The following is a 22610-nucleotide window of genomic DNA, read 5'->3' on the forward strand; positions in this document are numbered from 1 at the left end:
ATAAAAATTGAATTGAGCTAATTCTATGCTGGCCCTTCTGAAATGTGACCTACTTCATGACAATGGTAGGGGTGTGATTAGAGGTGTAGCAGGTTTACTAAGAAGAAAAACTAGCTCTCTCCTGTGGGCTCAAGGAGGTTCTAATGTTTCACTTCTGACTTTTTTGGTATCTGTTAGTGTGTGTAGTACACATGATATTTTGTACTAACGTGATTTTGATTTGTACCCATTTACTTCTCAGAGCATTCCCAATCTCCCAATTAAAAAAAATAATAATTAGTTGAGAGTGCTGACTGCAGAAGAGTCTCTTGCAGAGCCTGACCCAGGCATCCCCAAACTCGGCCCTCCAGCTGTTTGGGAACTACAATTCCCATCATCCCTGACCACTGGTCCTGTTAGCTAGGGATGATGGGAGTTGTAGTCCCAAAACAACTGGAGGGCTGAGTTTCGGGATGCCTGGAGCCTCTGATCCCTCAAGTCTCAAGAGATGAGGTTGCCACCAGAAAAGTAATACTGAAGAAGGAATAGAGATAAAGTGCGTTTTGGGGTGGAGGGTGTTCTACACCTTTTAAGATTTCTGAAAGGAAAAACAGTAGTATATTTTATATGATAGGTCTTTCCATCCTACACGCAAAGTACACCTTATCGGACTTTTGAAGCCTTAAGGTTTGCACGGGTTTTTTTCTCTCCAGTAAAGCATGTTTCGGATTGCAGCCTCAGTTTAATATCCAGCTCATGATTTGGTTATGACAAGTGTTTTATTTCCCTAATCGGAGGCGGCCCACCAGCTGAACCCGCTTGGCCCAGGTGGGAGCGCTCAGCTCCAAAAGAAGCAATGAAGCCGAGGCTCGGCGCCGCAGCTGAGGCAAACCATGCCGGGGGAAGGGGTAATAAATGAGGCGGCGCTCGCTCGGCTCCTTCGCTCGCCCACCGCCTCTCCTCACAAGCTGAGTTTCATTTAGGCGGGAAAAACTCGGCCGGTGAGTTTTCAGGTTTAGCCACTCGCGGGACCGGGGGGGGGCGGGGAGCGGCGTTTGCGAGGCTTCCCAGATAGCGAGTATCTCCTTTTACTGAGCGGAGTGTCGTCGCCTTGGCTGCGAAAAGGAGAAGCCTCTTCTGCTTAGAGGGGCGCCGCCAGTGCTACGATAAAGACGTGTCAGTCGGGGCACGTCTTCCCCCCTCAATCTGGGACGCCTTTTGAGCGGAACGGCAGGTTCATGGGCGTAGATTTAGGGGGACCCCTAAATCAAGTAAATAAATAGAAATACTTGGCAACTGACTAATTGCGTGGCAGATAACTCGGTTCTCCCCCCCCCCCCATCCCAGATAAATCCTGGTTACGCCCATGGGCAGGTTCCTGTCAGAAAGGGGAAAAGGGAGAAAGTCGCTGGCATTTTCCTGTTCCTTCCCTGCTAAGTATTCGTTTATTTATTGCCTCGCATTTAAAAGCACCACGAATAAATATAAAAGATAGACTTACAATTCCACGTTATTCCATACAGCATTATTATGTGAATCATGATAAATCTGTTAGTCCTTAAAGTGCCAGAAGACATGGCTGGGTTTTTTTTGCTGCAGAGGACTTTTCATAGCTACCCTTCCGAACATGTTTTTATTATTTTTGTGTTTCAGAGAATTGTAGGGTTGGAAGGGACCCCCAACGGTCATCTAGTCCAACCCCCTGCAATGCAAGAATATTCACTTATTTGTCTTGAGCCTACCCACCACCCACAAGGCAATGTGTATATGGGTTGCCTCGCTTCAGAACAAGCCTCTGAAGCAGGTCAGGCTGAGAGACGACAGGCTTCTCTCAGATACATGAGTGAAGAATCAGTAAATCAACTTCCAGGCCAATCAGTTATAGATCTTAAAGTCATTAAGTTCAGGAACACAAGAGCTTGACTTGATAACGTTCTCAAGATGGTACATGAATCCAGTTAGACTAAATAGAGTACCAAAAAAAAGTTTGATTATTTCTTTATTGTAAAAGTTATTATTATTTAAACCTCAATAATATGGAAGTAACCTCTGCTCTACAAACACTTATACCATAATAAAAACAGACCCTCTGTTCTTTTAATTGGTGACTGATGGACACTCCCCCCACGCAACAAAATGGTTACTGTCTCTGTAAAATATGTTGCAGACTTTATTTATATTTAATATTGTGCTGGCAATATGCTGTACAAACTCAGGAGATTAAAGTGTGTTTTTGCCAGCTCTTGTTCTTCATGGTCTTCGAAATAATTACAACTTTACTTGCCAGTGGGTTGGGCAAAGACACTAGTTCCAGAAGTTTAACAGAAACTTTTAGAAACTATTTGTTTCTCTCAAAACACTCACTAAAGACGCTAATAATCTCAAATTAGTTTCTAGATTAGTAGATTTAATGCCACTCTAGGTTCATATGGACAGAACGGTGGGATATAATTTTAATAAAATTAAATGATCTATTTGCAGTATGTGCTAATTAATTTAGAGTCATTCCTCAGTTTGGTTCTAAACACTGATAAACTAGATGTGCCACACCATCCATGAAGGGTGAATAAAAATTATTTACTTTGCATCTCTTCCTATATTATGCATGCATGTTAGGTGATCTTGAGTATGTTGTGCTCCTGTAGAAGTGGTAATCAACATTAATACAAATGTTAGATTTTATTAAACTGAATATACTTTCCTTAATTTTCTTTTTAAAAATCCAAAATTGTGTTTTGATAACAGAGACAGTGAACAACAGCCCCTCCTCTATTTTGCAGTTAAAGGCTAAGGAAAATAATACAGTCAAGATGGAAAATGGAAAAGATCAGAAAATACCATGTGGTAAATTATTTTATATCCATGTTACTTTTCATTATTTTAGTAGTCTTTCAGGCTAATCTTCAAATGGAAGTAGGAAAAAGATAATAGTCTTTTGCAGAGATCCAAGCACCTGATCTACAATGTTGAAAATGTCCTTCTGCCTAGCACTGCCTGACTCCACTGACATATGTCACTGAGAAACCCCATAAATGAGGAGTGCTCAGTGTGCTCACCTAACTGGTGGTAGCCAGTGGAAACTCCCAAAATGTAGTTTTTGGGGCTGGGAAAGGGGGCTGGGCTGGGCTAGCACAGAATCTACTGGACTCTGAGCCAGCTCTGTTGGGATTGCCAAGGGTAATGGGATTCTGGCTGTTAATTAATCAGCAGTTTTAATTGTGTATGAAAATAAAATATGTAAAATAATTTGAAAAACTATTTGCTTTATCCTTATAGAGATGAAAACTGATCTGAATTTACTACTTGAATGTCTAAAATATCAAATGGATCATCCTACTACTCAGAAAGAGGCATTGGTTACTATTTATTCGGCCTGTCAACAAAACAGTAAGATGCTGAGTTCTAGTTGCATTGCTCCATGTTTTATTAAAATATATTCCTTTAAATGTTGACACTTTCCCCATTGTTTCTGTCTTTTCTAGGTGATGCAAGTGATTATTTTCGAGAAATAGGTGGTTTGATGTTTGTATATAACCTTGCAAAGTCAAGTGTGCACAGCATGGTAAAGGAAGCTGCCTTATTTACATTAGGAGGTTTAGCTGAGAATAATGGTAATGCACAATTGTATTCTTTTCATATAATTATATTATCACATTTGAAGATACTAAGTTTTCATGTTTTGCTTCATTTCTGCAAAAGACTAGTTTTCAAGTATATATACTAACAACAAAAGCTTAAATTTGACTCTAGCAAAATGGCAGTAAGTGCAGCTTCTTCAATAGGTGCATTACATGCTCCCCTTTCAACCTACCCATGGAATTCTGAACTACCTGCAGCTTCTGAAGCAATCTTAAGGGCAGCCCCACATAGAGCACATTGCAGTAATCCAATACTGAGGTTACGAATATATAGCTTCCTGTGGTCAAGCTGTGCTTATTCAGGAACAGGTGCACCAGCCAAAACTGGTAAAAAAACACTCTTATGCTAAAATATTCACATCCTGGCTAGGGATAAATTAGGAACATATTAAGGAGTCTAATCAGCAGGAAGTTGGTTTGAGAAACAAAACTTCAAACAGCAGACAAGGCTATGGCAATAATGCTTCTAAATACCAGTTGTGGGAAACCCACAGGAAGGCAAAATGCTCCTGTGCTCGGGTCTTGCTTGCTGGTTTTCCTCAGACATCTGGTTGGCCACTATGAAAACAAGATGCTGGACTAGGTGGGTAATTGGCCTGGCACAGCAGGCTCTGCTTATTTTCTTACGTTCATGAGTGGAAGTTTGGGATTGGTTCTGCCAGTGTGCCTGCATTATTTTGACCTCCCTGCCGCCTTGCCCCTTCCCCTCTTGGTAAGCAGTGGCAGCACTCTTGGCAGGAAGCTAGCACTGAGGCTCTGCCCCACCAGGCAGGACACCTCTGTCCATAGAGTCTCCATCTTATCAGGATTCAGTCTTCATTATCACACCACCACATCCAAACATCAGTTAAAGGCTTGTACATTCAGATAATATAGAGAAATGGAGATAGGTGTCATCAGTGTACTACAAACAACCACTTCCAGTGGGTTCATTTAGATTTTGAACAGCACTGGGACAAAGTTGTGTATAAATGTCTCGCCCCCACTGTTACGTATGTTCCTTTAGTGTCCCCTGCTCTGAGCTTCACCCACCTTGTAGCCAAAAAATATTTTGGCAGTCAGTAGAAATAGGTCAGTATCTATACAAAAGAAGAAATGGACACAACTCTGTCATTAAAATGGCAACACTGAGATTTTTTAATCTCCAAGGGCTACTATTATTTGAATCCCTCCCCCAAACAGACTGATACAGATACCTACAATTATTGTAGAATTTATAAGAAAGTTTGATTCTGTTTGCTTTATTAAATTTAATGTAATATAACACATAAATTTCTCAGAGGAATATCTATTTTGTTTCAGTATTCTGCCAACAGACGTTATGTACTTCTGGATCATTTGAAGACCTTCACAGACACCTAACTAATAATGATTCCAGTGTGAATTTGAAAAGAATGTCTGTTTATTTCTTAATAGCACTGGTTTCAAATAACAGTAAGTACCCCCCGCTGCATGTAAGGAAATTGCAGTTACACACAAACAAACACAATATAAATTATGATGAGTAGCCTCCAGATGAATATTAGCTGCAATTGGGTCAATTAGACTTACATTCACAGATATGTGCTTATAAATCCTATTGCTATTCACAGGTACTTAAGCAAGTTTAACTACTATATTTTCTAAGGATATGCTCAGCTTCAGCAGTGCATAAATCACTATGGTCTATATATTTCATATATTACATTTTAAGTTTAGCTGCTATTCCCTGCAGGGTGTATACTCAGGACTCCTGCAGACATGTGATTGATTGTGGGTGTATTCAGCAACATATCCTTGACACAATAAAGTGCATTACTGGTTGACTTATTCTGCTTTAGTTTTTTCTGAGATGCTTCCCCAAGGCTACCATGCTGTGTACACACTATACCTTTTCCCATAAAGAATTCTGGGTACTGTAGTTTACCCCTCACAAAGTAAGATCACTTATGACCACCCTGCTAGCATCATGAGCACAAATTGTCACAAGTGCACAATAAAAAGTGTCTAAAGAGGCCCTCAGTGACAAGCATGTTTCATACCACATGTGTGAAACAATTCTAAGATTTCACTGAATTATTGATTGCTTGATATTTGAAATACTTCATATATTTTATTTTAAATCTTTACATGCCAAAATGTGGTCATTTTATAGAGCGTGGGCAGATGTGTGCGAGAGAGTCTGGTTGCCTTAATGCTCTGCTTCAATTATTCAGGTAAGTAATAAAGCAAGAATGTTGTACTAAACTAAAAATTCCTCCCCCAAGCTTTAATTGCTATTTGTTATGTTTTTTTTAAATTTCCTAACAGAACAAGTCTTTCAGTATGTGATGTGAAACTTTTGGATCAAAAAATTAACAAATATCATCTATGGTCTTCAACTTGCAGTGCTCTCTGTGCAAGTGTAAATAACCCCCAGAATGGTAATTTTTTTTGTTAAACATTTCCTTTCATTATTTGTTTGATGACAGTGAGGAAAAATACAAGTATTTTTCAGTGCAGATCTAAGTGTGCCATTGTTTTGTCACCAACAGAGGAGAATCAGAAATTTTGCAGTTTGGTTTTTCCTCATGCAAAAGACTGGCTGCAAAGTAGTATAAAGCCTGAGATAGTTCGCCCAGTATGTTCATTCATTGGGCTCACAGTTGCAAATAATTGTAAGTATCTAACCATTGTACCAGCACATTATTTTTCAGTGAAAAGCCTGCTGGGATTTCTTTTGCCATTTCTAGTGCTTAATTTCATGCATCTTCTGTACAGAAATAGGGCAACTACTTTGGTGATGTTATCATCTTCAAATTCTAGAACTTAAAGTGGAACCAGGTATTGCTTTAAAGAGAGGAGGGCAGGGCTTTTCCACGGCACAGTGAGTTGACACATCCTCTCCAGCTTGTATTGCATTTTCTATAAATCACTATATATTCATTTGTTAAAATAGTAAATATATATATGTTGCCTTTCTACCAAAGCATTCAGGGCAGTTTAGAGTTTAAAATAATGGCTTTCAGTCTTGATACGAAACAGAGAACTCAGAGGAAAAACAGTACATTCAGGTACCAGCTCTTTCATAGTGTTATATAATAACAGACCTTCCAAGTGTTCCTATTTTCCAAAGACAATGCTGGATTTACTGAAGGCAACCCTGTATAGGGAAGTTTTTAAATGTTTAATGTTTTATTATGTTTTTATATATGTTGGAAACCACCCAGAGTGGCTAGGGCAACCCAGTCAGATGGGTGGGGTGTAAATAGTAAAATTATTGTTATGGAATACGACGTCCCTATTTTCATCTGAGAAATGCTTGAGGGTTTGTAATGACCAGATGGAAGAGCTGCTGCAGGAAACAATTTGAGGAAGGGACGAATTGAGATCAAGCTAAAGTAATTTTTGTGAATAATTTCTCTTAAAATTAATTTACAAAAGTTTTCTTACATTGAGTCAGAGCACTGATCTGTCTAGCTCAGTATCATCTACATTGCATTGGAGTGTCTCCAGGATTTCAGACGGGGTCCTTCCCAGCCCTACCTGGAGATGCTTGGGATTGAACTGGAGACCTTCTGCATTAGACAGAAAGCCTGGAAAACTTTAGCTTAAAGCAAACTATGATAGAAGCATGACTGGTGATTTTTATGGTTTGTTTTTGTTTCTTCAAGCAAGAATGCAGCAATTTTTTGTTTCTGTTGGTGGATTAGCTGTTTTGGATGAGCTTCTTGTGAAATTGAGACACAATTCACTTGCAAGCACGAAACTTGCCGTAGTGGTGACAAAAACGATTGATGCCTGTATTGCTGATAACTGTGAGTGAACAGATTGAAATATCTTTCTATATAAATATCTTAACAGAAAATGAAGCTTGTTAGGTCCATGCCTCCCTATAGGATTAGGTACTCTCAGATCATTCATTACTTATATTACCAGGATCTGCCTTGGCTTCTGACTTTATTTATTAACATGACAAACATTAAATATCATCAAAATAAGTTAAGGATCCTGCAAGGAGGGGAAGGGAGTTGCAAATTCTTCTAATTCCCAGTCCTCACAAATCTTGTAGTTAAGTGTTGTACCTGGTATTGGATGAAAGCTCGAGATAACTGGAAGAAAGGATGGAACAGGCGTTCTATAAAAGTATGTTTCTTTACTGCGTGTTGAGTTTAATGGGTGTTTTTTCCTTTTAAATTTATTTTGTACCAATAGCTGCTGTTGGAATTAACCTGCCAAGGTATAATATTGTGCCAAATCTCCTAACACTGCTTTCTTACAAACATCTGGATCCGGGAGAAAAAAATAGTATTATACTTACCCTTGGACACTGTACAGATGGCTGCGGTAGGATACTGGTTCTTTCTTTCTTAAATTGAACATGTTAGATGTTGCATTCAAATGCAGTTTGTATTAGAATTCCAGTGCACAATTACTGTGCTTAATAATAACCTATGAAGATACCAAACCTGATGTTACTAGAGTAATGCATGGTTGGTTTTAACAAGCTGCTTTATCCCTCATCACTTTGAAACTTACTACATTTGGGCTGTAATCTTATATCCACTTACCTGGGACTAAGCCCCATTGAACTCAGTGAAACTTACTTTTAAGTAAACATGGTTAGCTTTGTACTATAAATAGGATTATGATTAGGCACCTTTTTCATTAGTGGTTATTTCTAGTGCAGGATCTAGGAACTTCTACAAAATCCTGATAATCAACTGTCAAAGCCAAGTTAGAGTTATTAGTGGTAGCTAAGTATAAATTTCTGCTTTAACACTGAAGTCTTAAAAAGGCACTATGCAATATTTCCATTAAAACTAATAGGACAGATTCATGTAAATGAAGTCACACTACAGCATGTTACTGAGCATATGCAAATAAACTAGATATGACTAATTGAAGTTGGGCTGAAAATTCAATATAACTGTATCCCATTGTAATTTTATTGCTTATTCTTCTAAATATAATAAGAGGTACTGTTACAACTGTACAGTTTGGACAAATATGTTCCAAGAAACTAACGGTATTATTTTTTTTTAGAGGAAAATCAATTTGCTCTGGTCAAGAACAATGGCCTTCCACTTATGATTCAGGCACTAACTGAATCGCAGGATGAAGAACTAAATAAGGCTGCCACCTTTGTGCTGCAAAATTGCAAACAGATCAGTAAGATTATCATTATTTTCATTACTATTTTAAAAAACTTATAGGGCAGATCTGTGAATATCTTCTTGCCCATTAGCTTTGTCTGCAAAATTTCCTATTTCACCCAGGTTAGAGATCATCAACTTCTGTTCTATGCTTCCCTTCCCACTTTCTTCTACTTGTTAATTTGATCTCTTCATGCTTCCATCTTCCCTTGATGAAGCAGAAATATTAATGAAGGAAGTATGTCTGGGGCTGTATTTGTATAAGGTCCTTTAGATACTGCAGAGAGATGTAAAAGGCAAAATAAAACACATCTTAAATAAGTCACTCTCATTGGGAGCCAATATTTTAAGACTTTGGCATGTAGAATGAAATATAATTCTGTTTTTATAAAGCCAGCTTACCTTGCCTTATTCTAACTTTTCCTAAAGCTGAGAAGTTGTCACTGAAGTTAGGAAAACATTCATTAAAACTGGATGATGCAGAACAGTTGAAGGTTGATTGGCAGAACAGAGAGATGATCCTTGAAGACTACTGGGACAAAGCCAAAGAAATTTTGCGTAGAATCGAAGGACTTGAAAATGACCAACAGGTGGTTCTTTGTTTTTTGGGTTTTTTTTAAAAAAATAAGAATGGATGTTTGCGTAAAAAATCCCTGCGTCCAGTAAGCTTCCCTGCGTGGCTCTGCTTGGGAGCTGACCTGGCAGGAGAGCAGAGTAGCAGCGGTCCTGTGTCCGTGTGAGATGAGGGATAAATCAAGTCCAGAGACAGTTCGGTTCTTATCTCTAGAAGCGTTTATTTACAAGCCATAAATCAGTCTTTCTCCATCGGAGCTTTCTTGCATTTTCTCCCGTGCTCCAAAAGCACACACACAGCCTCTGAGCTGAGCTGCGTCTCAGTCAGAAACGAAAGCAAGTCTGAAAGCAGACACACGCTGTGACTCACTTCTCTGCTTCAGGCTCCTCCCAGATAAAGGACACCACGGAGTTTTAACCCTGTCAGTTCCAAACTCCACACCCCCTCTTGTCCTGCATCTGGGGACAATAGCCAACAATGCTTTCCCCATACACAGACCCTCACAGAACTCCTCGTGCTTCTGGAAGGTTAATGGTTTTGTGAAACCATCAGCGAGGTTCTTGGTTGAGGGACAGTATTTCAGAGCAACTAGCCCCTCATGAACGCTCTGACATACATTCCGGAACCGTATGTCCAAATGTTTGGTCCTCGCCTTGAATTGCCCTGTCTCAGCCAATTTGAGGCATGGTTGATTGTCTTCATGCACCACAACGGGCAGACAATTCTCTCCACAGATTTCCTCGACCAAACACACATAGAACTCCAGTTCTCTGCAAACCTCTGATAGCACACTGAACTCAGCTTCAGTAGATGGAAGCGCTATGAGACTTTGCTTCCGGGACCTCCACCCAATCACTGAGTCCCCAAACTTCACCACTAGGCCTGACACTGATTTGCGGTCCTCAAGGTTAGCCCAATCCGAATCCACCCAGGTGGTCAGCTTGACATCACCCTCAGCTGACATCTTGAGGCAAAAGTCTTTGGTATCTTGCAGGTAACGCAGCACCCGCTTAATACCATTCCAGGCCTGCACACTAGGACTTGAAGCCTCTCTACTGAGCAGATTGACAGCAAACGCTATGTCTGGTCTGCTCCACTGTGACAGATACAACAGACTACCCAGAGCTGACTGAAAGAGTGCAGTATTTTCGAACACCACGCACTCTACTTGCTGACATTCCTTCACGTACCCAGTCTCCATGGGTGATCTGGCACCTGCACAATCAGACATTCTGAACTTCTCAAGCAACTGTTCAATCTTACCTTTCTGGCGAAGCAAAAAGCTTCCATAACTTGCTCTTGTGATCTCTACGCCTAGATAGGACTTGACATCTCCAAGCTGCTTTAGCTTGAACCGCTTTCCAAGCTCCTTAGCAAACTTCTCTACCTGTTCACCTGTCTTTGCCATGAGCAAGATGTCGTCAACAAACACCTGAGCCACTTGCTGTTGCAAGCCTGAATCTCTAATGTAAAGACAACTGTCTGCAAGAGATCTCTTAAAACCTAGCTCTTCTAAGGCTTCATGTAGGCACATATTCCAATTCCTGGCAGATTGGCATAATCCATAGATGGATTTGTGCAACCGCCACACGACGCCTGGCTCACTGACTTCGAACCCTGGAGGAGGAAGCATGTACAACTCCTCCTGGAGATCTGAGTTCAGGTAGGCGACATCTACATCAAAATGGTTCACCTTCCAACCTCTCTGTGCTGCTATCGCCAAAAGCGTTCTTAAAGTCTCCACTCTCGAGGTCGGCGAATATACCTCTGTGAAGTGGACACCCTTCCTCTGTGTGAATCCACGGGCCACTAATCTCGCTTTATACTGTGGTTCTCCTGCTTCTGTGGGTTTCAGTCGGTAAACCCATCTGCAACTCACAGCTTGCTGGTTAGCCGGCAGCTGTGTGAGTGAAAACACTCCAAGAGACTCCATTGAGTTCATCTCCTTCTGCATCGCCTCATGCCATTTGCTGGCTTCTTCCCGAGGCAACTTCTGAACATCCTCAAAGGATTCAGGTTCACATCTAGCCACACCAACCCAGACACTCGTGGCTTCATACCTTTCAGGTGGCTTCCCTTTGGTTGATCTTGCTGACCTCCTCAGCGTGAATTCTGGAACTGCGCCTGAATCACCTGGATCAACCCTACCACCCACTGTGTCAGAAACATCCCCCTCTGACCTGCTGCGCCGTTTAGGGCGAACAGCTGGTTCCGCTGGCGAGGATGATTCACTCCCTAGCTCAGACTTGACAGAGACCTTTGGAGGGGTCCTGGGACTCCCTTTTGGAGAGATACGGAGCCTCTCCCTTGGAGATCGCAACCATCCTCTGCTACCACCATAACCTTTGCGTAAAAAATCCCTGCGTCCAGTAAGCTTCCCTGCGTGGCTCTGCTTGGGAGCTGACCTGGCAGGAGAGCAGAGTAGCAGCGGTCCTGTGTCCGTGTGAGATGAGGGATAAATCAAGTCCAGAGACAGTTCGGTTCTTATCTCTAGAAGCGTTTATTTACAAGCCATAAATCAGTCTTTCTCCATCGGAGCTTTCTTGCATTTTCTCCCGTGCTCCAAAAGCACACACACAGCCTCTGAGCTGAGCTGCGTCTCAGTCAGAAACGAAAGCAAGTCTGAAAGCAGACACACGCTGTGACTCACTTCTCTGCTTCAAGCTCCTCCCAGATAAAGGACACCACGGAGTTTTAACCCTGTCAGTTCCAAACTCCACAGGATGCAGTATGTTGAAAACAGAGGAATAGTTCTATGCAAGAAAATGGTGTCTGAGTGAATTATAAAAAGGGAAGCCTAAGTCTGGTAAGTTTTTTTAAAAAATGCCCCCCCCCCCCCATTTTCCTGTGGTGGAAGGAGGATATCATCATCTGGGTTATTCCTCCCAGTCAGTCCAGAAGGTAGGGCTAGCAAAAACAAGTTTATGGTATGCCTTCTGTGGGGAATAGCACCTTTTTCAAGCTTCCATCCTGTCTTGGCTTCACTTTTTAGCTAAAGATGTTTGTTTCTATTCTAGTATTCCTAGCTTGTGTAAATTCACAAACATGACCATTCTTTGTTATGCAAACAAACATATTTCAGCTACTTATAGTACTTCAGATAAAATATCCTACCCACCTGTAAAATTATTGCTTCCCCATCTTCAGCCACATAGTCATGGTGATTCAACATGAACTTCTGTGATCACATGCTTTCCCTCAGTAATTTAATTCCAGTTATTTCCAGTAGTGAATTATTAATTTTTAAAAATATTTTAATTTGATCGGTGAAGGTTAGGATATCACAGGAAGAAACATCTTCCTTATCTGTTTACACATTCTGAAATGCTTTGGAACGCTAAGTCTTGTTTGTGTTGGATGATTTCTTAAAGGTACCCCTGCCCGTACAGGCCAGTCGTGTCCGACTCTAGGGTTGTGCGCCCATCTCACTTAAGAGGCCGGGGGCCAGCGCTGTCCGGAGACACTTCCGGGTCATGTGGCCAGCATGATGAAGCTGCTCTGGCGAGCCAGCACCAGCGCAGCACACGGAAACGCCGTTTACCTTCCCGCTATAAAGCGGTACCTATTTATCTACTTGCACTTAGGGGTGCTTTTGAACTGCTAGGTGGGCAGGAGCTGGGACCGAAAGACGGGAGCTCACCCCGCCACGGGGATTCGAACCGCCGACCATGCGATCGGCAAGCCCTAGGCGCTGAGGTTTTACCCACAGCGCCACCCGCGTCCCGCTAGGACGATGATTTCTTAGGTTTCATTATTTTTATGCCCCAGTCTTGTTTTTATGCAGTATTTTCAGCTGCTTGTTTTGAAGGGACTTGAGCATGAAAAGACAACAACAACAATTTCACCTGAATTTGACAAATACTTCTTGCTTCAAAGTATATATGCAGTAATATTAATATTGTGGAACCAAAATGCAATTGTCAAAACAAGAACTGAGTTCAGCAAATAAAAATTGACTTCAACTTAAAGGGAAACAACACAGGAAAAATACATACCTGAAATGTTAAATAAGATTATGAAAGAAGTAATGGGGTGTGAGTGTAATGGGGTGTGAGTGATGTTTTCATTCTAATCCACAAAGTTTGGCTTTTACGACTAGGTGTGAAACTAGGTCAAGTCAACTTCCTGAGTTGATCATTCCTGCCTTGAACCTTCAATATAAGTAGCCATTTTTTCCACTCTCCCCCACCCCTGGATGTATTTTGTATGACCTTCAATTGCTATTTTTTTAAACACAGAAAAAAGTGAGAAGACAAATATTAATTGATGATATTCCCAAAGAAGTGATTCTGCAGACTACCCCTATGCATCTTAAAGAAAATGCAAGCAAGCCAAATTCAAGTGACATAACACATACAGAAGTGAACCAACAATTACTAGATTCCATGTCTGCTAAACCGATTGCTACTAAATTTGTAAAAGACTATTCAAAGAATGAATTTCTAAAGCCTGCCAATAGGAATCCAACTGATGCGTCAGTCAGTCGAAATGAACTTAATCTTCATGCAGCTGATAAAATGAGGACACCCAACATAACCCACCAACATAAACATATTATAGATAAAACCACTGTTGGTGAATCTAGCAAGTCTGAAGTACAAGTAAGGTACTGTATCTAGAATCCTACATACAACTTTAAATTGATACTTTAAAATCGTGATTGTGAATCAAATTAGCAAACTGCATTTAATATTATTAAACTTTGTCATGAACTCTAATGGACTGAAATTCCATCTGGAATATATAGGGAGCTGTAGACCTCTTTCAAAATGAAACCTTTTACTTTCAGCTTTTGAACTTCTTCATGGCTACTGAATAGCCTCATGTGTGGAAGCTACCCTGAGAATTTTTATTTGAAGCGAAGTGTAAGAAAATGATTTATATTAGATAAATGCAGGCAATAAATGAAATTATCCCAAGCTTCAATGTGCATATGAAACATGCCCCCCTTTCCCTGGTTAGCATTATTCACTGTAGTGCAATGTGGGAAATTGTGGGGGTCGAGAAGCATGATACAACACAATGAAGTATATATTAGGTCAAGTTTTAAGAATGTCTTTCTTATCCTTTTAGTGAATTATTGTGTAAACAGACAGATATTGCAGGTAAAAGAAGAACTCAACTGGTACAAAATACAGGTAGGTACTGTTAATCAAAAGTGTTCAATTTCTGACATTTTACTAAGTTGATCGTTGTTAGAAATTAGTTTTTTTTTAATTTGGATGAAAAATAAGCACACATATATATTTACCATATACCATACTTAGTGGCTGCATTTGCACATCATGCTAAGCCTTGGGCTTGTGCACTTGGTCCCTTCTCTCCTCTCCTGCATCTTTGTAGCGTCTTTGCTTCAATCTATTTACAAAAGCGGAAGGCGGACTTCCTGTTTAGAACCTTCCCGCTTCGGTGCCAAATTAGTGTTTCAAGATCCAATTTTTCGTTCTACTCACGGGTAATCGTTTGAAATCCCAATTGTCCACAGGAAAAAGTCAGCGCTCTCCGGCAGCAGCAATGCGGCTTCACTCCGTGAAAGAAGCGGTCGATTCAAAGCACCGCGCCACTCACCCCACGTCGCTCCGGATCCCCAAAACATGGTTTCCCCGCGAGTAGGGGAGGCACAAAGGGTGCCAGCCGAATCCCAAGTTCACAGGCTTCTCCTGCCTGTGATTTCTATGGGTCTCCGCCTTCACCGTGGCGGTCAGACCCGGCTTTTCACGATCGGAGGAGCTCCGCCATTGCCGGAGGCACCAACCCGGAAGTCTCATAATGTTGGACTTTTCTTTGTTGGCTACCCACCTTACCTAAAGGGGTACTTGTGTGTCCCTCCAACACATTGTAATAAAGTTCTGGAAACTATGTTAGGTGCTATGGACTTGGACTCCATGCTCCTGCATCACTGTCAACTGAACAAATTAATGCCTTAGAAATTGCATCTGGTATGCTGGCTAAATAACTTAGTTTAGCAGCTTCTTTTTTATCTTTATCTTAATTTTGTGTTATTATTGTCTATAACTACATAAAATACATAACATCTGAATTCTTAACCATATGTTTCATATTAATCCAATAACATTTCTCTTTTATAGATCCATTATGTTCAAGAATAACAAGCAGGAGGATAAACTGTAATCTGTCTGCTTCTAAAATAGCGGAGTTTCAGTGCACAGGTGATTTTGTTGTTGTTCAGTTTTGTAAGAAGCCTAAATTAGGCTTCTAGACACTAACAGATACAGTGGTACCTCGGGTTACAGACACTTCAGGTTACAGACTCTGCTAACCCAGAAATAGTACCTCGGGTTAAGAACTTTGCTTCAGGATGAGAACAGAAATCCCGTGGCAGCGGCGTGGCGGCAGTGGGAGGCCGCATTAGCTAAAGTGGTACCTCAGGTTAAGAACAGTTTTAGGTTAAGAACGGACCTCCAGAACGAATTAAGTGCTTAACCCGAGGTACCACTGTAGTTCTTTTCTTTAAAATGGCAGAATTTTTTTTTTACATTTAAAGACACAATCACTTTGTATTGTGTCTTAAAAATTAGCAATTTTGTTTTGGAAATCTAAGCAAAGAAGGATCCTACTCCACAATTTTGAATATTTGAGCAATAACAAGGCCACTTCCAAGTCTACAATTCTATTATTCAATTTACTGGTTCAATATTGGGTTTACCAATGAATTCCCAAAAAGTACTTGCTAAATTTACTGATGTTAAACCTGGAAAGACCAGAATATATAAATCACAATTTACTAAAAGCAGATATGAAAAATTCAGCCTGAAATCCTTTTTAAAATGCTTTTTCTAAAGAGTCACATGCTATTTTAGTAATATTCTATATCTTTCAGGTTGCATAACAGTAGGAATTCCCTTAAACAGCCGAAATTTTAGCAAGATTTTGCGGTCTTGTCAATATCTATGTGAACAACACAAAGTTACTCTAGAAACTGAACTGAAATATAAAAGGAAGATAAAAAGATCTATTATCTCTAGCAAGAATACTTCTACAGACTGTAATGGTAATAGTAATAATTTTTCATAAAATTTCATGTGGAGCATGCTCAAGCCCAGTGGTTTCCAACCCCCCCCAACCACTTGAAAATTGCTGAGGGTATTGGCAGACCACTTAATGATTTTTCTGCCTGTTGCAGCAATTGTAATATGCTGTGCAATACGCTGTATGAATTTTAATTACCGGTATATATTTATTGCCTTTTAATTTTTTATATACTGCATTTTATTATATTTCATATAATTTAAATTATAATACAACAAAATACAATAAAATAAAATGTAAGAAATAAAAGAAGCAATTAGAATGCAAATATATGTCAATATTCAATTCAATTCAATTCAATGGATGTGTCATCTCCTGACTTCAATCACAGATCCCCCAAGTTAGCTGAATTTCCTCCCAGAGCCCTCCCTGGTTCATTTTTTTGTTGCAACCAGGCTTCTACTAATTATGAAACCTGGGGGGAGGGCCAGTAAAATAACATGTCCAGGGATACCTTTGCAGGGGAGACTCAGCAGCTGGGAAAAGGGTTAAGCCTGCCCACGAAATCTGCCCTACAAAGGCTGCCTATCCCAGCATTAGCATCATGATAAAGCAGGTATGTGGAACCTTTGGCCCTCCAGATGTTGCTGAACTACAACTTCCATCAGCCTCAGCAAGCACAGCCAGTGCCATAGATCAGCAACATATGAAAGGCCAAAAGTTCCCCATAGCTATGATGGAAAACACAGGATTTGGGGAGCCCTGCATTTCTCTCATGAAATCTAGCTCTGGCCTTTGTCTTCCATAACTTTCAGTAATTTTAAATAAGCAAATGTTTTGTTTCAAACAGCAGATCTTCAAACAAAACAGGATGCATATTCAAAGAAACAAATAATCCAACAGAAACACAGGCTTAGAGACCAGGATCTGTATGAAGATCATACTTTCTCATTTGAAGATGGGGTATGGACACCTCAATGGCAAATGTTCTGCATGTTTACATTTGTGTATATGTTCTAATACATATGACAGTGTTATTTGTAATAAGTGTTATTGCCTAAACTGAGACCCAGCCTCAGCACACTGATAAATATTATTCATAACTGGTGAAAGGATATCCGTAAACCACAAGTTATTGTTAATAAACAAACAAACAGTTTAACCAAAGCTCTGGTAGCCCCACTTTGGGGAAATACATCCCTGTACAATGCTTGTGTTGGTCTTGGGACTGAACATAGGACCTTCTTTATTTCCTTGTATGCATATTGCCATTGAGCTCTGGCACATCTGCTGAATGTGTACTGTTTTCATTAATGATGCAGGAAACTGATATTCATCTGCCAGATATACCTGCAGCAGCTGTTGAAAAAAGCAAACGGAGAACTAGGAAAAATTTTACATCAGAAGAAATAAGATTTCTTTTGGATGGTGTAAAGAAAATGGGCCATCATTGGAATTTAATTTTATGGACTTACCCGTTTCAGAAGGGAAGGACAAATGTTGACCTTGCTAAGAAATACTGCCACTTACAGGTAATATTTCAGATTAATTTTGTGCTAGTATTTTACACCTTTGGGATAGGATGAGAGGAAAGGAAAGAACCACCATCTTCAGTGGATGGTGGTTATCCATTAGTGTTGGAGGCAGGACTACACAAATAATGACACTTGCCCCTACAATGGGAGTGGCTTTCACTGAGTAAAAACTAGAACTTGAATCCAAGTAGCCATTTACTTCTGTTAGTGTAAACTATGAAAGTATGGTTATATTAAACTCAAATATCATCGCTGGGACTCAATAGTATTTTGCAATAATATTAATTGATTGTACTTCAATCAATTTTATTGTTTATAACCAATGAAGAAGAAGAGTTTGGATTTGATATCCCGCTTTATCACTACCCGAAGGAGTCTCAAAGCGGCTAACATTCTCCTTTCCCTTCCTCCCCCACAACAAACACTCTGTGAGGTGAGTGAGGCTGAGAGACTTAAAAGAAGTGTGACTGGCCCAAGGTCACCCAGCAGCTGCAAGTGGAGGAGCAGGGAATCAAACCCAGTTCACCAGATTATGAGTCTGCTGCTCTTAACCACTACACCACACTGGCTCTCATTACAATGAGACCATTTCCATAAAAGCATTTAGATAGTACATTTCATTTCAAGAAGAAATACCAAGGCTGTTCTCAATAAAATGTTTCATTTATTTGTCCTGGGTTTGGGCGTATTGGCTCCACCTGGCCTGGCTGGATTGGCTAGGAATCAAATAGCCTATGGTGGGAAAGCCCACCAATCTCCCGTGGCTGGCCTGGGAATTCCCCCACAGCCAGCTGCATAGCCCTGATGTTGCTCCCAAGGGGGAGGGGCCTGGCGCAACAGGCTGCAACAGCCACCCACCCCTGTGACTGGGTAAGCAGCCATTTTCAAGTGAATAAAAGCCAACAAAATAAGAAAAATACAGTCATACCTTGGGTTGAAGTTGCTTAAGGTTGAGCGTTTTCAGGTTGCGCTCCATGGCGACCCAGAAGTAACGGAACGTGTTACTTCTGGGTTTCGCCACTCGCGCATGCGCAGATGGTCAAAATGATGTCACACGCATGCGCAGAAGCGGCAAATCGCGACCCGCGCACGTGCAGATGCGGGTTGTGTTCTGCTCTGGATGCAAACAGGACTCTGGAATGGATCCTGTTCGTATCCAGAGGTACCACTGTACTATAAAGCCAATTATAAAAATACAGCGACCTGTAATTAAAATAATTAGCACAACAACTACATTAAAACATCCATAACTAAAATATATACCTAAGCAAGCCCATCAGAACAGCACAATAGCTAAAACAGTTAAAGCAGCAATCAAATCAGGATAGCAGGAAAATGTTTGTCCAAACAGGTATGTCTTCAAGAGTTGGTGAAACGCCAATACCAATGGAACCTTCTGTATTTCAGCAGGGAGAATGTTACTGACCGGGAGTCAGAGACACCTGATATGTACTGTAGCAATGAGACAATTGTTGAGAGGGCCTGGATTAGCTCCACCCATTTAATGGAATTATGCCCAGTGTTCCTTTCTCCTTTGGTGATGGAAGTTATTCAAGATGTAAAGCAGCACTGTGGCATCCCGTGAAAATTTCCACACAAAACTACTATTGCCACCTGACAAGTGGATGCTCCAAGCCTGGGATGCCTCCTTCCCAGAACTAGCCTGGGAGCTCTTCCCATTCCTCTGCACCCAGTTTACATTTTCTTCTCCATACAAGAAAGTCTGCTGCGCTGTCAGTTGAAGATGTCCCTTGCCAAAACTAGCCCAGCAGCTCTGCTTTTCTGTGCAACTGGTTCTGGCTTTCTCCTCAGTAGGTCATGCAGCTAACATATGGCAGAAACCGCCCTTATCAGGGTCACATAAATTGTCAGGTAAGCAAATGTTGACTCTGACTGCTAACACAACATAAAGTACTGACAGAGCTGGAGCTCTAAAAAAGCCACATTCTTCTCTCACATACCTTCCTCTCACCTGATATGTCCAGCCTGTATAGCCATATGAATCACAACTTGATAACAAATATTTGTCTGTGCCAATGCACTGACATTTGCCTTGTCTAGTTTCCTTTTTTCTCTTCTCTCTCACAGAAAAATAAAAACGAGAAAAACATATGACATCTTATAAGTTACGTGTATTCTGTCAAGGAAACAGGATCAAGTTGGTTCTTTTTCGTTTGTTTAAAATGTAATAAGTATTTTTATTTTAAAGAGAGTACTCCATTTTGTACTTGATTATTTTGTGTGCTATAAGTCCTCTTAATCAGTAAATTTATTTTGAATATAATTTATCAATATGTATAATCAAGAAAGTTGGTAACTATTCTATCTTACAGTATTTTTACTTGCTTTGGATATAAATGTTCTTTAAAAATAAATATGAAAATGCTACACAAATGAAAAACAAGTTTATTGCTAAAAACAAGTTTATTGCTAAAACTTATCATTATACTTTAAATATGCATTTTGTGCTTATTAGGGCATTTCACTTTCTCAGTGGATAAAAGCATTTAAGGTATAACTGGTTTCCCCCTTTTTATCTTTCCCTGCCATTGCTACTATTACCCTTTTCCATCCTGCCATTTCATAGTGAAACCTGAGTTCCAACAGAATCACCATCTATCAGCTAGAAAATCCTCCAGAGCATTCAGGGATTCAGTCTTCATGTGTGGACCATTTGAATATCAGGGAAGGGTTCTTAACACCATCCCCAAATGCCCTGTCACAAAGACTAGGCATAGGACATGTCCTGCCACTTACATTGGGACAGTGATGTATGGGGACAACCCCATGGTTGTGGCCATGAAGTCCCAAACAGCTCTACATAAGGTGGTCCCCATTTGAATGTTTAAATACCCCAAAACAACAGTGCTGGGGTTCTCCTGTACCACCCCAGAAATCAACTTTGTTAGCTTGGGCAGGGATAATTTTGGGCAGCGGGGTGCATAATATAACAGTAGCATCCCAGTTTTGTGTTTCTGATCCAGTATCTTTAAATCTGTTATCCAAACACATGGGCCCTCCTGGTGAAGGAGATGGAATCTGTGTGGATCATGGCAACCCCCACCCCATCAGCCTATGCTGGTTCTGCACCAAATACTCAGGTGAACAGAACTGGGTAAGAGCAATCGCACCCCCAACTTGTCCACCCAGGTTTCTGTAATACATACTAGGTCAGTTCCTTCATCCAAGATTAAATTGTGGGTGGTTGCAGACTTGATCAGGCTGAATGGTTTATTTATTTAAAAGTATTGATTTTACTGCTTGATATTTAAAAAATCTCTAAACAGATGGTTGATAGAGCACCATAGATCCTATAGGCTGGGAGAAGAATCAGAAGATAGATCTGTCACCTATCTATCCCATCTTTTCCTTATCTGCTATGTCCAACCTCCAGTGCCCTGTCCCCCTGAGTATAACCATAGGCACCCCCCCATTTCCTATCTCTCCTCTGATTTTACTCATATATTCTACAACCAGTATCTCCCCATTCTCTCAAATTTAAGTCCGCACCCATTCTGAGAAATATTTTGCTACGAAATGAACAAGAAAAAGAAGTTCATTTCAAGGCTGAATCTAGACACATCAAATAAGCGTTTCAGTCAAACATGCTGCAAACTATGTATGAGAAACCGGGTTAGCAAAAATGGAATTCCACAACGCCATCTGATGTCACAGTGTTAAAATGCTTAAACAGTGCATATAAAGCATTTTTTCTTTGCCAATGTAGCTGAGTGCCCAGTCTAGGTTTCCAAAGGTTCAGGTGCAATTATAATAAAGTGAAGTAGTAATGCAAGATGATAATCTCTAATAATATAAGAATTGCCACAATATTAGAACTTGGTCCCTTTCCCTGTAGTAAGTATACAGCTCAACCCGATTCTTACACAGGGTCAGTAAGGCCAGTTTCATGTGGCATTCATCCAGAGGCCAGCCTCTAACCCTGGTGAGCAATCCTTAATTCTCATTTAGTGGTCACCTCTTTATCTACAGTTAGCCTTGCAGGGTGACCTGTAGGGAGTTACGCAAAAACCCCTGGGTTGCCCTGCTGGTGGTGACCTGCCACCTGTGGTGGGCTTTGGCTTTATGATCCAAGATTTGGAACTCTGCCAGGCCAGAAGCTGCCATTTATGGGTCTGAGTCCTCATAAGCCCTACTGCATACAGGGACAGTCCTGATAAACAAGCCTGCCTATGGGGACAGTTGTGATGTTTGCTGGTATTGCGCCCAGTCAAAAGGTGAAGTCGTCCCCCGAGTTCTAAATCATTCCATCGAATGGGCGAATTTGCAAATCAGGCGCATTAAAAATTTTGACAGCTGCCTTGAGAACTTTGCCTGTTATAGTTTACAAACTTAATGCAGGCTTGAATTCGCACCTCACTATCTGTTATGACACGATGCAACTGTTCCATACTGCATACAATATTTGCTGTTCCATACACTGCATGTTCACCTAAGAAGTGTCCTGCAGCTTGCTCTCATCGTGCCAACCAGATGCCTAAGGAAAGCCTGCAAACATCACCACGAGCGCAGAAGCACCGTCCCACCCTTGTTCCCCAGAAACTGGTGTTTTCAGCACCTTTGGGGCAACCCCTCATCTGTGACAGCATCCCTCCCTGTACTCCACTTATGAGTGTAGATGCGATACACAATTTGTGAACATGCAAGCTTTCCAGTCAATTTTGCCTCGACAATTGCGCCGCGTTCTTTTACGAAGCCTGGGCGTAGCCGGCAGAGTCTGCGCCGCTCTCCGTCTCCGCTAGGGGTCCCTGTTCCGTACAAA

The 22610-nt window shown here is 40.8% G+C and overlaps 1 protein-coding gene across 14 annotated transcripts; it reads left to right on the top strand.

Moving 5' to 3' along the window:
* The first annotated feature begins 361 nt into the window (after positions 1 to 361).
* Positions 362 to 20231, top strand: TERB1 (telomere repeat binding bouquet formation protein 1). 14 transcript variants are annotated; one of them, XR_014551316.1, is made up of 20 exons: positions 1009 to 1250; positions 2760 to 2823; positions 3256 to 3366; positions 3462 to 3590; positions 4920 to 5051; positions 5752 to 5812; positions 5907 to 6019; positions 6131 to 6253; positions 7250 to 7393; positions 7791 to 7922; positions 8622 to 8747; positions 9161 to 9324; positions 13544 to 13911; positions 14379 to 14443; positions 15395 to 15475; positions 16147 to 16317; positions 17146 to 17258; positions 17618 to 17827; positions 19238 to 19702; positions 19919 to 20231. XR_014551316.1 is itself a non-coding variant. In XM_083626456.1 (19 exons), the coding sequence occupies exons 1-19, from the start codon at positions 1218 to 1220 to the stop codon at positions 19943 to 19945; spliced, it is 2367 nt and encodes a 788-aa protein (XP_083482582.1). In that variant the 5' UTR covers positions 1009 to 1217; the 3' UTR covers positions 19946 to 20231. The 14 variants fall into 14 exon arrangements, 12 of the variants coding, with proteins under 12 accessions (XP_083482577.1, XP_083482586.1, XP_083482578.1 ...); XR_014551317.1 differs by having other exon boundaries at positions 17149 to 17258; XM_083626456.1 differs by lacking the exon at positions 19238 to 19702.
* The last annotated feature ends 2379 nt before the right edge of the window (positions 20232 to 22610 follow it).

This window comes from Podarcis filfolensis (genome assembly GCF_964270895.1).
Source record: "Podarcis filfolensis genome assembly, chromosome: 8".
Taxonomy (NCBI): Eukaryota; Metazoa; Chordata; class Lepidosauria; order Squamata; family Lacertidae; genus Podarcis; species Podarcis filfolensis.

Excerpts from the sequence above, each read along its gene's own strand:
- TERB1 (XM_083626450.1), top strand. The coding sequence starts at position 1,218 with ATGGGCGTAGATTTAGGGGGACCCCTAAATCAA. Across the intron at positions 1,251-2,759 it reads TAGGGGGACCCCTAAATCAA|TTAAAGGCTAAGGAAAATAA; the intron begins GTAAATAAATAG and ends TCTATTTTGCAG. Across the intron at positions 2,824-3,255 it reads AGATCAGAAAATACCATGTG|AGATGAAAACTGATCTGAAT; the intron begins GTAAATTATTTT and ends TTATCCTTATAG.